General features: G+C 38.3%; 1 protein-coding gene across 1 annotated transcript in view; it reads left to right on the forward strand.

The window, feature by feature from the left end:
- Window positions 1-14,791, forward strand: part of RORB (RAR related orphan receptor B) — a 51,259-nt gene that overhangs the window by 19,442 nt on the left and 17,026 nt on the right. The window contains exons 4-6 of the mRNA XM_052644523.1: window positions 9,728-9,849; window positions 11,087-11,219; window positions 13,775-13,882. Coding sequence (XP_052500483.1) covers window positions 9,728-9,849; window positions 11,087-11,219; window positions 13,775-13,882 — 363 coding nt within the window. The remainder of the gene's footprint in view (window positions 1-9,727; window positions 9,850-11,086; window positions 11,220-13,774; window positions 13,883-14,791) is intronic.

Raw genomic sequence — 14,791 nt, forward strand, 5'->3', positions numbered from 1 at the left:
ATATCTTTTCTCAGTTCAGTTCAGTTCAGTCGCTCAGTCGTGTCCGGCTCTTTGCGACCCCATGCATTGCAGCACGCCAGGCCTCCCCGTCCATCACCAACACTTGGAGTTCACTCAGACTCACGTCCATCGAGTCAGTGATGCCATCCAGCCATCTCATCCTCTAGATATCCTTAAACAATCTGAAAAAATCTCCAAAGTCACCTAGTAATGTGTTATAGTCACTCACCTATCATGCTCAGTGCAATGATTCATATATGTGTGTGTGTGTATATATATATATATATATATGCTCAGTGAGTGCAATGATTCATATATATGTGTATATATATATGTGTATATATATAAAAATGATCTACATCATAAGCAATACATACCTGTATGCTTAATTGAAGTGCTTATAAGCCTGTGCATCCACTCACAGCACATGTATGCGCATTGGCCGTGACATACTCACATCTCTGTCAGTACAGCTTTCCTTGCATGCTAGCATTCACTACATTAGGTAAATCATCTTTTCTGTTTTGAGTTGAAATTGTATAAAACTGACCTTCCTCAGGAGACTTCTCCTGGAGATACTAGTTTGGAATTAATTTTTGACTCAGGACATCCTAAGAAGACTTTAAAATCCACCAATCAAAAAAAAAAAAAAACTATTGGGAAGCTATGGGAAAACCAATTCCATTTTCTACACTCAATTTCAAAAGCCATAATAGACATAAACTATTCTGCAATAAGGAAGAGGAAAGGAGATTTCATGAGGTTCTGCTGCTGACTTATTGAAGGATAGAGTGTTTATGCTTATAAGACAGCCTCTGAAACAGCCCCACTGTTAACTAGTACTTCCCAGCATTGCAAGCTTGACACTGACTCTCAGAAATAGCTCTGAATCGCTCTTCCACTGATTGGGGTGAATAGGTCCTGCTTTGGCCACATTTTCAAATACCCACTTTGGGAAGAACTGGCAAGGGTTAAAATACCACATAAGCTATGATACACAGAAATGTCAACTGATGGGTAGGAGTTGTTGGAGCATGATACACTTTGGTTTTCATTACCATAGTACACAACCAACTTAACAGGCTCGCTCCCAACCAGTACAGGATTTATTTCTGTGATGTTTACAAATGTGGGGAAGCCTGTTGAAAATGTTTCTAGCTGGAAAGACTTTTATTTTAGACGTAAGCTATAGATAAGGATATGTGACAATATACCCTTGCTACTGAGAAAAAGAAATTTATTTTTTAAATCTGAGCCCTGTTTATGCAGACTATTGTGGAACTGCTATTTGGTTTTCAGACACGTTTGTTCTAGGAACATTTGGTGCCAGACTATTTAGAAAATACTTACTTTAAAACATTAGTCAATGAATGAAATGTATTATTTAAGCAATCAAGTGACTTTTAAAAATTTAGATTAAATGTTTGAAAATGTTATAATTGCCTCCAAAGATGTCTTCTGATTTAGTTATTCCTAAAGGTCAGAATTATATTGGCTACATTTCCAAAAGGGGGATAAGGTTGGGGAGGGATTGCTTCTGTTTAAATTAACGGTCAATCCATATGTCAGCAAAATCCAAATAGTAAAAGTCAATCCTAATGATGACTCTGGGCAATTTTCATAATTAGGTTTCCATCATCTGTGACCTGCTGAGTGTCCTTTGGGTGACGTGGAGAGGGAGGTGCACTTTCTGAAAGAGAGTGGTAAAGATTTTCATGGGCTCAAGATTATGTTGTTTTTGTTTGTTCTGCTGCTGCTGCTGCTAAGTCACTTCAGTAGTGTCCGACTGGCTCCCCCATCCCTGGGATTCTCCAGACAAGAACACTGGCGTGGGTTGCCATTTCCTTCTCCAATGCATGAAAGTGAAAAGTGAAAGTGAAGTCGCTCAGTCGTGTCTGACTCTTAGCGACCCCATGGACTGCAGCCTACCAGGCTCCTCCGTCCACGGGATTTTCCAGGCAAGAGTACAGGAGTGGGGTGCCATCGCCTTCCCCGTCTCTAAAACTAGACATGCACTATTGCAGTGAAACAAAACACTGTGTTCCAAAACAGCTTTCCATTATTAAATTATGAAGAAGTCACCCTTTTAGATAGTTAATTTGTTTTGCTGCTTATGGTCTTTTTTCCCTTTGGATATACTCTGTTTAAATATAAATGCCATATGGATTCTTTCAGTTTTTCTTTCTGCTTTAGTTTCTGTTTTCTTAATTTTAAAATGCTCTCACCTGAGCTTCCTGAAATTTGATAAAATTTTAACTATTTTATTTATTAATCTGTTTATGCAGTCTTTGCCCAGGTATTATTACTTGTAGTATTAATCCAATTTTTCCACTGTTTTTCTCTGTGTGTGTTCATGTTTTATTGAATTGCGTTTTATCACATTTCCATTATTTTTATAGGTAATAACATAATCTTATATTTTCTTAATATATCTTTCTAAAGAACTTTAGAGCATTTTGCTTAAGACCTACATGAAGTAAAAATCAGTTATGCCATTCTCTGATATAATAATTGGCTGTAGAATTTGTTTGAAAAGGAGACCAGAAGCTTTCCTAATTCACTGGTAAGAGAGCAATGAGTGATTGGACCTTGAAACTGAACCAACACATGAGTTATGGGTTATTTATGGCTCCAAATTCTTCTTCAAAAAATTTAAAGAACTTGAAATATGTGCTGAAAATCTTTCCTTCCTCCTTTTGAGGTTATGGATCACTGCTAGATGGCTGTTTTAAGCTTTAATATTGATGTTTCTATACTGGTAGCACATTTCTACTTAGGCCCTCAAAATAATCATCTCTAAATAGAGATTAGAAAAATCAGAAAAGCCTTAAAAGTAATCTTGTCCTCTCTGACACTGTCGTCTGTTACACCCTAACCAGTAGACTTGTTCTATTTAATGACAGAAAGCTTACAAAACTGGGAGTCTATTGTCAAAAAGACAAAATGCACACTTGGTTAAATGTTCCACCTTTAAACCAATTGTTCTAATATATTAGAGTTACTGCCTCAGTGTGTGGGTTCTGAGGAGTCTTGATATTCTGAAAATCTAATGCAGGCACTTAAAACTTGCCTTGAGCAAGTCCGTAGAGATATCCTGGCATTAATTCAAAGCGAATCCCCTAAGAATTCCACTTCCACACTAGTAGTATAAACTAAACAGGGAATTGAGCAGTTCTCTAGATCCTTAAGGCGAGTGATAAATTAAAAATTCATTAATCATTTCGATTGAGGCTGATATATAGTATTTTAAGAAGAATACTTCCAAGTTTTCTTTTCGTTTAATTCCTTATGGAGAAGAATGAATAGGGGCTATAGTTCACAAAGAAGAAACCATCCTTTCTCATGAGAAAAAAAAAGGAGGAAGAGAAAGAATTAGGAAGTTCAGATACAACTCCCTCTAGTACTAAATATAGCTTTGAGCCTCAGCTTTCTCGCCTTGATACAGTTGGGCCACCGGTGCTCTTGGTAATAACACCGAAAGCAGCAGTTTTTAAAGATATACTCAACTTTCCCCGCTCCCAGGATGTGGGATTCTAATGAAACCACCCGTGCAATCCGTGTCTGAGACACTGTAGCCTTTGGAGCAGACCATTTGCTGAAATGTCGAGTGAGAGCTAAAATAAGCCCCTTTGGTGGAAAAAACCCGCTGAGTGGTTGAAATCAGAGATGCAGAAGGTCACTTGCTATTTTAGTAGCTGCAAGCTGGTCCTCATTTTATAATATTGCAGTTATAAACAAGAAATTGTCACCTTACTTGTCAGTTTACTTACTTCTCATCAAAATAAGCAGATGTAGCCTTTTTTCTACATAGTACTAGGTAATTTAAATTACTTCTTTCCAAACTTTGCTTTACTATATGGATTAATACATAATAAAAGTTATTTTTCATATATTTCTTTAAAAATTACTTCAAATATTGTTTTATACTGTCTGATATGATAAAACTTTTAAATCCATTGACCTGTGTGTCTCATGTCCATCTCAACCATTTGTAAATACCTTCGGGAGGGACTTTTTTCATACTTCTTTGATTTATTCCACAGATCACAATGAAGATTGACTGGGATTGGGGTAGGGGAGGGAAACTTTACAGTTTCAGAGAGAGACAGGTGACCCAACTAACTTCTGGAATTATTTAGATACAGTCCTTTTGGAAATAGAGGAAGGAAGTTAGTTCCAGATCCAGTGTTCTACAATTTTTGCACACCCTATTGAGAATTACTATCAACTTTATTCCAGTTTTCCCTTCAAAAACTTACTTTCTCTCTTCTTTTTGCTCATAAGTGGATCTAAGCTTACTCCTAAAGCTTCTAGGGAAGTGTAGCAAATTGAACAGTATTTTTCATCAAAAAATTATAAAGTACATTTGCCTGCATCAGTTATTTCTTAAATCTCTTTATTGAGGCAATAATTGACATACAAAAATCTGTTCATATTTAATGCATACAATTTAATTAATTTGGAGGTCAATATACACCCATGAAACTATCACCACAATATATGCTATAAACATATCTCTGTATCCATTATTTTAAAATTTATAGGATTATTCTTTCATTTGAAATATTGTCTTTTGTATCTTGTAAAGATACTTAACACATGAAGTTACAAATTCTATTAATTGGTTTTAAGTCTTGGGTTCTAATAAGCCTTCCTTCAAGGAAAGTGTAACAGTAAAAGTCTAAAAATAAAACAGGAATTTTATGGGGGAAAAAAAAAGAGATGAGAGAGTAAATGAGAGCAAGATTTTTTTTTTAATTAGCAAAGAAAAAATGAGAAAGGTGGACTTACTATTAATTTGTAATTATACACCCAGTTTTTCCTTGCCAGCATCAATATTTACTTTTCTCACTTCCTAATTGGAAAGGAATGACTTGGACTGAACATATGAAATTGTTTTTCTCATTCCTTGATATCATTCTATTAACTATCAAAGCAGCCCACGTACTCTTAGTGAAATGGACAAACCTTTGTCTCATTGACATAAACCAAATCTTAACTACTGAGAAGATGGAGTTGCATTTTCAGATCCACTTAAGAAATCTCTAGCCTCATCCCTGGTCTCAGGGAGAGGAGAGTATAGTCCAGGGGCATCATCTCTGAAGGTGGTAGAATTTCCTATTATTCAGTCATTGGGGCCATACATCTGTGGACCCAATATCCCAGCATAGTGTGAGCCGACTCCTTTCTCAGCATGTGCGGTCTGCAACCCAAGCTGGTTAAAGGATCTGACCAAACCTGGGCTTTGAGAAGCAACTGCAGTCCAAGTCAGGGAAATGGATGAAGGATGTGTGATTGCCCAGAAAGATTCCACATCCCCTGCTCGTTTACTTCGGTCTCTTTGTCTGGACTTTCTCACGTGGTTGGTCCCTTGAGATCATACTGTTTACTCTTACCTTTTCTATTTTTCCAGGCAAGGACTCTTGAAAGTTCCTTTGGCGCCCAGCAGGAACTTTGCATACTGTATTCATTGTCTCTTCCTTTGTCCCCTCTTTTTAAATCCTTCTCCCCGTTTCACAACTGCAGACTCTCAGTCCAAACAAACCATCTCCTCTGATGGTCATGCATCTTTCTAATGGACAGAATGAGTCTTCTGGCCTTGCTCCCTAGGCACCAAGTCTAGCTTTACTTGTATGGTTTATACAGACCTCACCCACCCCCTGCTGAGCCTTGAGAGGGTCAATTTGGCTTTTGCACAGGGCTCACCTTTGATCTGCAGACCCGAGGAAGGAAGTGGAAAAGGACTGCTCCTGCTCCTGCTGCTACTGTGTCTTGGCCTTTATTGATACAGGTCTTATGTCAGAAAGAGCTCTGCCTTGTATTTCTCACCATGAGGGTACGGGAAATAAACACTCATGTGTACTGTTTGACTTCAAAGCTGTCGTGAGTGCTAATGCTTTAAGATCATCCAACAAAGGGTCAGTCTTAGCTTACTAAAATCCCTTGTCAAATAAAGCAGAAAACGAGGGGATGAATGGATAGATGGATATTTGCAACATTATCTTTACTAACTAAACATTGGCTGAGTACCTACTGTAATGTTCTCTCTCTCTCATGCGCGCGTGCCCACACACACACACACACACACACACGCACACACACACACACTCCCCTGCTGATCCTGTGCATCCTTCTTCAGAACTGTCCTAAATCTAGCCCTTCCACTCTTTCTCTGTCATTCTTGCCTTGTCCAGAAACCCGTCACATTGCCTGTATTTTTCACAACAGCCTGATTAATCTCACTCACTCCATAGTGCCGTCTCATCTGCTTTGCCGTGGCCAGGATAACCCTTTAAAAACAGAAGACCGACCGTGTCACTCTCCTGCCTCACAGCTCCCACGAACTCTGAATTGCTACAAGATAAAATTCGAACCCTTTGGCCTGGCTTACTCAGCTGCTCCAGCTCCAGTCACAGTGTCCACCTCTAGTCTCTTTTTTCCCTCTTTTCATCTCTTCATGCACTCTCCACTGCCAACAATATAGATGTTTTGCTGGGAAAGACAGAGCTGATTTCAAAACACCATTTGTTACCTTTGTGAAAATGGGTCTAAAGTCGCTCACGCTTTCTGAACCTCACTTTTTTCCTCAGTCAAAGGGAAATTGTTTGTAAAAGGTAAAGATTGTAAAGATGTAAAGTACAATGTCAGCAGTTATCCAGCTCAGAGCTAGTTTTCTCTCTGTGCCTTTCCATCATCCCTTCTACCTCAGGTCTGTCTCTCTCTTTATGTGACAAGCTCCTGTTCAGACTTAGGTCAACAGGCATCTTCTCTATGGATGTTTTTCTGCCTTCCTCAGACTAAGTTAGACATTTTCTTTTTGGTCTCCCACAATAACTCATGGTATTTGTTATATCACGATATGACAAGATATTATTATAAGATCCTTTACAAAAAAAGAATGTCATTTTTTAAACTCTGTATCTTAGCCAGGCATGTAATACTGCCTCAAAAACCATGTGTGAGCATGTGAATGAATATATGAAAGCACTATGTTGGGTTCTGCAGTCCAGTTCTTGAAGAATTTAAAATCTTGAAGTGTGTAAAAACATCCACTCAAATAAGCACAATGTGAGCCTGACCGGAAGTAAGGCCTGGTTGAGTGAGAATTAAGTGTCATGGCAGTTAGCTATTCTACCTGAGGACACAAGCCATTCCTATTTGAGCTGAGTCCTAAAGCATCCATGTGGAGATAACTTTCCATTTTGCTTAATCTGTCCATGTGTTTATTATGTTCACTTCTCTCATATCCCATAGAACCCTAAATTTTGGTGGCAGAGAGCTAGAGAATTCTTAAACTTTGGCTAAGAATTCTCAGGAAATGTTGTAAAAGAACAGATAAAAAGTTTTTCATAGTGCAATTTTGAGTGCAATTGTAATTTTGCTTATAAACCCTGAAGCCTGTAAATTACTGACAAATCGTATATCTTTGAAAATGAAAACAGACTACACTGAGAAGATAAAGGTTTGAAAACTATAGAGCCATAAAAATCTTATGTTTTCCTTATATACCTACTGAGGAATAGCTATGTTTTTTTAAGAGTCTTAGTAATTAGACTGCCCAAGTGAAATTGAAAAATGATGAACCATGACATGCCAATCTATTTTAATATGATGTATAGAATATTTCCTGCCCTGTTTTACAACATAGGAGGATGTTCAATAAAATTTTGAATATAGGATTTTTTTAAAGAAAGGATCTTTATAATATGATAAGCAATGAAAATCTAGAAATGCTCAATGCTGAATCCAATAGAGCATAACAATAATCATAAGTTAAAATTTTGTAGCATCTTCTATATCCATCAGCTTATGGTTCTGATTGAACAACGCTAATAAATATTGAAATATCTTCCTTCAGTAGCACTGATTCCAAAATTAAATATCTCTGTTTTGTCTCCACTGTATGGTCAGATTGCTTCCCTGATGAAAAACTATGTAGAATGTCCCAATAATGACAATTGTGGCTACCATTTATTCAGTGTATATAATGTGCCAGGCAATGGCTATATGAGATTTTTTATTTGGAAGGTTCATTAGAAACTTAAGCTTACCTTTTTAATTCTCTACATTACTAAAACTCAATTTATTTCATGCCATATAAATCAGAAGCTTAGCGAGGTAAAAAAAAAAAAAAAAGGTACCTAAGTACTGCTTTGAGATTTCTCCTGCAGAAGAAATGAAATATAGCTACTTAAAAAGACAGAAATTGCATTTAAAATGGCACAGCCTGCAAGACAAGAGAAACTCCACTTCCATTATGAGCCAAGAGCAGTTGCTAGGAAGAAAAGTCGCTCATCTTCATTTTACTCATATCCCACTTACAGAATTCCTAAGTACTCTGATTTCCCAAGGGATTCCCTGGTGGCTCAGATGGTAAAGAATCCACCTGCAAGGCAGGAGACCCGGGTTTGATCCCTGGGTCGGGAAGACCTCCTGGAGAAGGAAATGGCTATCCATTCCTGTATTCTTGCCTGGAGAATTCTGTGGACAGAGGAGCCTAGTGGGCCACAATCCATGGGGTCACAAAGAGTTAGGCAGAACTGAGTGACTAACATACTTTGGTTTCTCAAGATGTCACCTTCATGTGTTCAAATAGCAGAAGAGATTATGAGGGGACCTTCTTCCAGCTCCACCCAACTTCAGGAATTCATGGCAGGTTGTTAAATAGAACTCTTGTGTCTGGTGCTGTGACTCACCTTTCATACCTTGAAACTCAAAATGATCACTATTTAAGATACAATGCCATATATAACTCATTTGGACTAAATGCCCCACCAAGATTGATTGTGTTTATTTCTACTTTTTTATGAATAAAACTATTTTCTCTTTTTTAACTTTTTCAGAGAAAAACTTTATCTTATGAAAAATTTGAGAGAATATAAAGATACTAATGACCTAACTTCAAAATTATCACCTCATGAGTCAATATTATTTCATCTCCCTCTCCTATTATTTATGGAAGATATCTACATGATTCCAAAGTCAAATCCACAAAATTAATACTATTGGAGAAATGACTTCTATCCTTGCCCACTCCCTATTTTCTTCTCTTTGCTCTATAGAAAACTATGTTTTTAGATTATTGTTAAATCCTCCCTTTTTAAAATATAAGCAAAACATTTATATTTCAACTTCTCCTTTCTGAGATAAACACTGGTGATCTAGTGATGTTCAAAATATTTTAAAGTATTTGGAACTTAAACCGATTGTTACAGTACAGCAAATGTTACAAGACTGTTAGCAGACTTTCAGGCCAAAAAGCAAGAAACATGGTAATTTGTATCCATTTCAAAAATAAATACTTATTTGAACACTATAACTTTAAGACCCCAGTTTTGTGACCAAAAAGAGGAGGAGAAGGCAGTTAATTTTTATTAAAAGCATGATATTTGGCGGCGGGGGCCGGGGGGGGAAGCAATAAAGAGTTTGTCTGGAGATGTGTAAATAGATAGTAGTGTTAAAGATATGCTCATATAAGTAGAGTATCTTCAAAATGCATTCCTTCAGGAAACACATTAAGAGCAGGTTTCCTTCAGCAGCTCCTGCTGATGCTGCTTCTTCAGTCGTGTCCGACTCTTCCCGACCCCATGGACTGCAGCCTACCAGGCTGCTCCGTCCATGGGATTTTCCATGCAAGAGTACTGGAGTGGGGTGCCATTGCCTTCTCCGTCCTTCAGCAGAGTGGGATTTTATTCACAAACCCTCAAAGTGATCTTCTTTCTCATAGATCGAATTGCACAGAACATCATTAAGTCCCATTTGGAGACATGTCAGTATACCATGGAGGAGCTACACCAGCTGGCATGGCAGACCCACACCTATGAAGAGATTAAAGCGTATCAAAGCAAGGTATTCTGGGAAACTAAAGGGTTTTCTGTGACTTCTCTGACTTTTTCAGCCTCAGCCCTATTGACGTTTCAGACTGGACAGTTCTTTGCTGTAAGGACTGCCCTGCACACTGTAGGGTGTTAAACATCATCTTTGGTCTCTACCTACTAGCTGCCAGTAGCATGCCCTCCCACGTAGTTGCGACAACCAGAACATGTCCAGATATTGCCAAATCTGGAGGCAAAACTGCTCTGATTGAAAACCAGAAACCTACTCGAGTGACAGAGGAGACTGGGCCCACATTGGATGATGTTAGGACATCTCTTGGTGGCTTCCTTGGTCCAGGCAAGGAACGAGAGCAGTTGAAAGTCATAGCAGTAATATTTGCAAACTTACTCTAGAAAAATATTAAACAACACATTCTGAATGTTTTCTTCTTGCCCTACATGTTAAAAAATGACCAGAGGAAAAAGGGAGAACTCATCCCACATTATTATAATTGGGATGTTGTTTTTATTATAATTATTATTATTTTGATTATTTTGTGTACATTAGAGAAGGTTTTAAGAGAAGGAATTTGTTGTTGTTGTTTTGACTCACATTATTTACAAGACTGAGATCCACAATCACAAAATCTACCAGTAAATTAACTTTTAGTAAAATTTATAAATGTATCTTTATCTAAATATATGACTATAACATACTGATTTTTCTCCAGTGGAACAATTAAATGTGACCATTTTTATATGAATAAGGAGACAAAAGCATAGGTATTATTACGGTCAGTAAAAAAACAGAATTAACATACTTGGATTTCCAAAGAAAATAACCCAAGGATCAAAATACATTTCCGGATTCTGTTTTACTTAAGAGAGTGATTTGATCTGATGTCTTTTCCATTGAAATTCTTTTTGTACCAAAAAGCAGTCTCCATAAGTTCTGGGAGAAGAACACAACATAAAATATTGCAAATGTTTCAGTCAGATACACATTGAAAAAACCTGTAAATATCGATCTTTATGTACTATTGCAATATTTCCATTATTTTAGCTTCAGTACTTTGATAATTGTGGTGTATCAAGGTTCAAATAAATCAAAACAACATCTTAGAAAATATCGCCTCTCTTCTAAGGGGGGTGAATTCCCACCATGAACCCCCAAGTGACAGGTAAGCGCCGGTTAGAGCAATCTTGAGTATTTCACTGAGTCTCCAAGTTGTTCTTGGCTCCATGTACATTCTGTGTTTTCTGTCTTGAAGTCCAGGGAAGCACTGTGGCAGCAATGTGCCATCCAGATAACTCACGCCATCCAGTATGTGGTAGAGTTTGCAAAGCGAATAACAGGCTTCATGGAACTCTGTCAAAATGATCAAATCCTACTTCTTAAGTCAGGTAAGCAAGAAGATTCATTGCTGGGCGGAAGGGGGTCTATTTTAGACCAGGATGTGGTCCACCCTTAGCTGAGGTTGGTTCTAGAAAATCCTCCATCTGCTATGTAGCTCATTTCTACCACCCACACTGTCAACCAGCTCCCAAAGGAAACACTCAGTAATAAAAATGCCCTGATACTCATTCAGCTCGCCTTTGAAGTCAAATACAATTTTGCTTATTGAAAGTGGAGCTATTAATTGCGGAGGTTGAGATACCCAGCTTGACAGGCAGTGCAAGTAATTAGCGTGTCAAGGTGGCTGAATTGCTGAGCTGGCTCTAAAATGTACTACTTGCCTTCTGTTGGGGGGCTGGAATCCAGGCTGGCTGAGCTCTGCCTCTGTGGTCATTTCCAATCATTTTAATGAGGATAGCCTGCAGCAAGAATATACTGTGAGAAACTCACTCTACTCTAATTTTTGCTCCCCCTTCTCTCCCACATACTCCCTGACACATGCACTCACTTAGGAAGCACCTCAAGAAACTGCATGGGATTCACTTTGCAGCTGCCATTACCCAAGCAGGAAAACTACTTACTTGTCTTTCTCGGTCCCCTTCAAAATAGAAAATAAGAACCACGCTGGTGTTTGCATAAAGAGCTATAGCAAATAATAATAACATAATTTTATATACGTAATAGCACACATATACATGTTTATGTTTACCTATGACTTCTTTTAATCTCATGTGCTCAATACAGTTTCCATCTTATAAATGAGGAGGCAAAGATTCGAAGAGCTGAAGGGCTGTGTTCGATACCACATAGCCAGTACCTGGCAAAGCTGGCTTTTGAACTTGAGTCAGATAAAATAATTATTCTAAGTTATTGCTGCTTCTTTACCAAATGATTAAAAAGGAGGTGCAAATCTTGACTCAAAGGTGAACTTGATGTATTTGTTGCTGGATTAAAAATCACCCTGAAACTTAGTTCAAACAACAGTAATAATTCATTTTGCTCCCAAAGCTGATTTGAGCAGGTCTCAGCGAGAGATGGCTTGTCTCTGCTTCCTGTGGTGTTCACCAAGGCAACCTGACTGAGGGCAGGAGGACCCACTTTCACGTTGGCTCATGCACAGGGCTGGCAGTTTGTGCCAACAAGTTGACAGCTCAGAGTTCAGTCAAGGCTTCAGGCTGAAGGGCCTCAGTTCCTATCTATGTGAGCCCCTCCACAGCCTGCTTGGACTTTCTCACAGCATGGTTGCTGGGTTTCAAAAGTTAGCATTTCAACAGAGCAAGACAGACGTAGCTTCCAAAGTCTCAGAGTGTTATTTCCACCTGACTAATAAGTCAAGGCAGTGATGAAATCCACTTTGGTTTAAGGGTAGGAGACATGGAATGTCAGTAAAGTGCCTTCCATATTGTAGATACTGAATAAGTGGTTCCTATTATCATTTTGGTCAGAAAAGCATTACGTCCATTAATATTTGTGAATTCCCAATGTGTAAGCCCCTATGCTAAGGTGACATATGAGAGAAAGCAGAGAAATCAGCAGAACAAAGAAATAAGATACCAGATTAAGAAAGGCACCAGGGATACCTCGGGGCACCACATGGGTATAGTACGTGTGTGTGTGACGTTCTCATGCAAATGTGTGACTTCTGACTGTGGATGTCACCTTCCAACCCACTGGGGGGCAAAAGCCCCATGCAGTCGTTCCTCGGGATGTCAGTAAGTATTCAGAGGGACAAGCAGAAGTAGTGAACTAACTCATTTAATAAAGATTTATTAAGCGTCTACTATGTGCCAGAGACTCTTCTAGGTCCTGAAGATATAACAGTGAGTAAAATAGGCCACCATTGCCTATGGCTACAGACAAGGGCCCTGCCACTGCTGGTCTAACAGAAAATTCAGAAATGTTGGGCCATCAAGGTTGAACAAGCTACTTCTTGATGGGATTTCAATAAACCTTCAATAAACCATCTGTGAATGTTGATTATAACTCCCTGGAGTGGATAATGCTCAGTATTTTGCCAAGACTTGTTTGACCTCTTTAAGAAACCCTTGTGTCAAAGGCATGAATACATAAACGATGCCCCAGAAAACATCCTGAAGGCCTCCTTAAGTCATCATATGCAGAAATATAAACAGACTGTGTTAAAAACTGAAGTAGCGTGCAAGTTTTCCCAATACCAAAACTTCTACAAAAAATTAACAGATTGGAGTTGCCTGCCACAAAGCTTCTTTCTGGGCCACTTATCATCACCTGTGAATTTGAAACTAACTTTAATACTGGTCAAAAATGGGCGGGAGGAGGGCAGAATGCATGCTTCCAAAGAAAACAGTGTTGCCCTCCATTTTAGTCACCTTTAAAGTATGTTTTAGCTTTCATTCCTCACATATGCATCAAGAGTTTATTTCTAACACAGTTCTTTTTTACTTGGGAAGGAATCTTGAGGTGTTTCTGAATGTGCATGTCTATGAGTCTGTGTGTATTTTAAAGTTTTTTGATGTCTCCTGACCTACATGCAGTAGTAAGGTCTTTATTATTGTGTATATATACATAACTTTTTTTCTCATAGGTTGCTTGGAAGTGGTTTTAGTGAGAATGTGTCGTGCCTTCAACCCATTAAACAACACTGTTCTGTTTGAAGGAAAATATGGAGGAATGCAGATGTTCAAGGCCTTAGGTGAGTTCAGTTTTATTAGCTACCATCAGTTTTATTAGCTACCATCAGTTTCTCCACTTTGATTATAACTGGTAAAAGAAATGTCCTGATTCTCTAATGAGAACTAGTATCTCATTATTCAATAAGGGTTGTAATAGGTGAGCCTCCAATGTTTCATCTAACTCCTCTGATCTTACAACTGTGCCTCCAAATATCAAAAGAAGGAAGGAAACATATTCTTTGTAGCCAAAGATGGAGAAGCTCTATACAGTCAACAAAAACAAGACCAGGAGATGACTGTGGCTCAGATCATGAACTCCTTATTGCCAAATTCAGACTTAAATTGAAGAAAGTAGGGAAAACCTCTAGACCATTCAGGTATGACCTAAATCAAATCCCTTATGATTATACAGTGGAAGTGAGAAATAGATTTAAGGGCCTAGATCTGATATATAGAGTGCCTGATGAACTATGGAATGAGGTTCATGACATTGTACAGGAGACAGGGATCGAGACCATCCCCATAGAAAAGAAATGCAAAAAAGCAAAATGGCTGTCTGCAGACGTCTTACAAATAGCTGTGAAAAGAAGATAGGCGAAAAGCAAAGGAGAAAAGGAAAGATATAAGCATCTGAATGCAGAGTTCCAAAGAATAGCAAGAAGAGATAAGAAAGCCTTCTTCAGCGATCAATGCAAAGAAATAGAGGAAAACAACAGAATGGGAAAGACTAGAGATCTCTTCAAGAAAATCAGAGGTACCAAGGGAACATTTCATGCAAAGATGGGCTCGATAAAGGACAGAAATGGTCTGGACCTAACAGAAGCAGAAGATATCAAGAAGAGGTGGCAAGAATACACAGAAGAACTGTACAAAAAAGATCTTCACGACCCAGATAATCACGATGATGTGATCACTAATCTAGAGCCAGA

The sequence above is a fragment of the Budorcas taxicolor genome, chromosome 8 (genome assembly GCF_023091745.1).
Source record: "Budorcas taxicolor isolate Tak-1 chromosome 8, Takin1.1, whole genome shotgun sequence".
Taxonomy (NCBI): Eukaryota; Metazoa; Chordata; class Mammalia; order Artiodactyla; family Bovidae; genus Budorcas; species Budorcas taxicolor.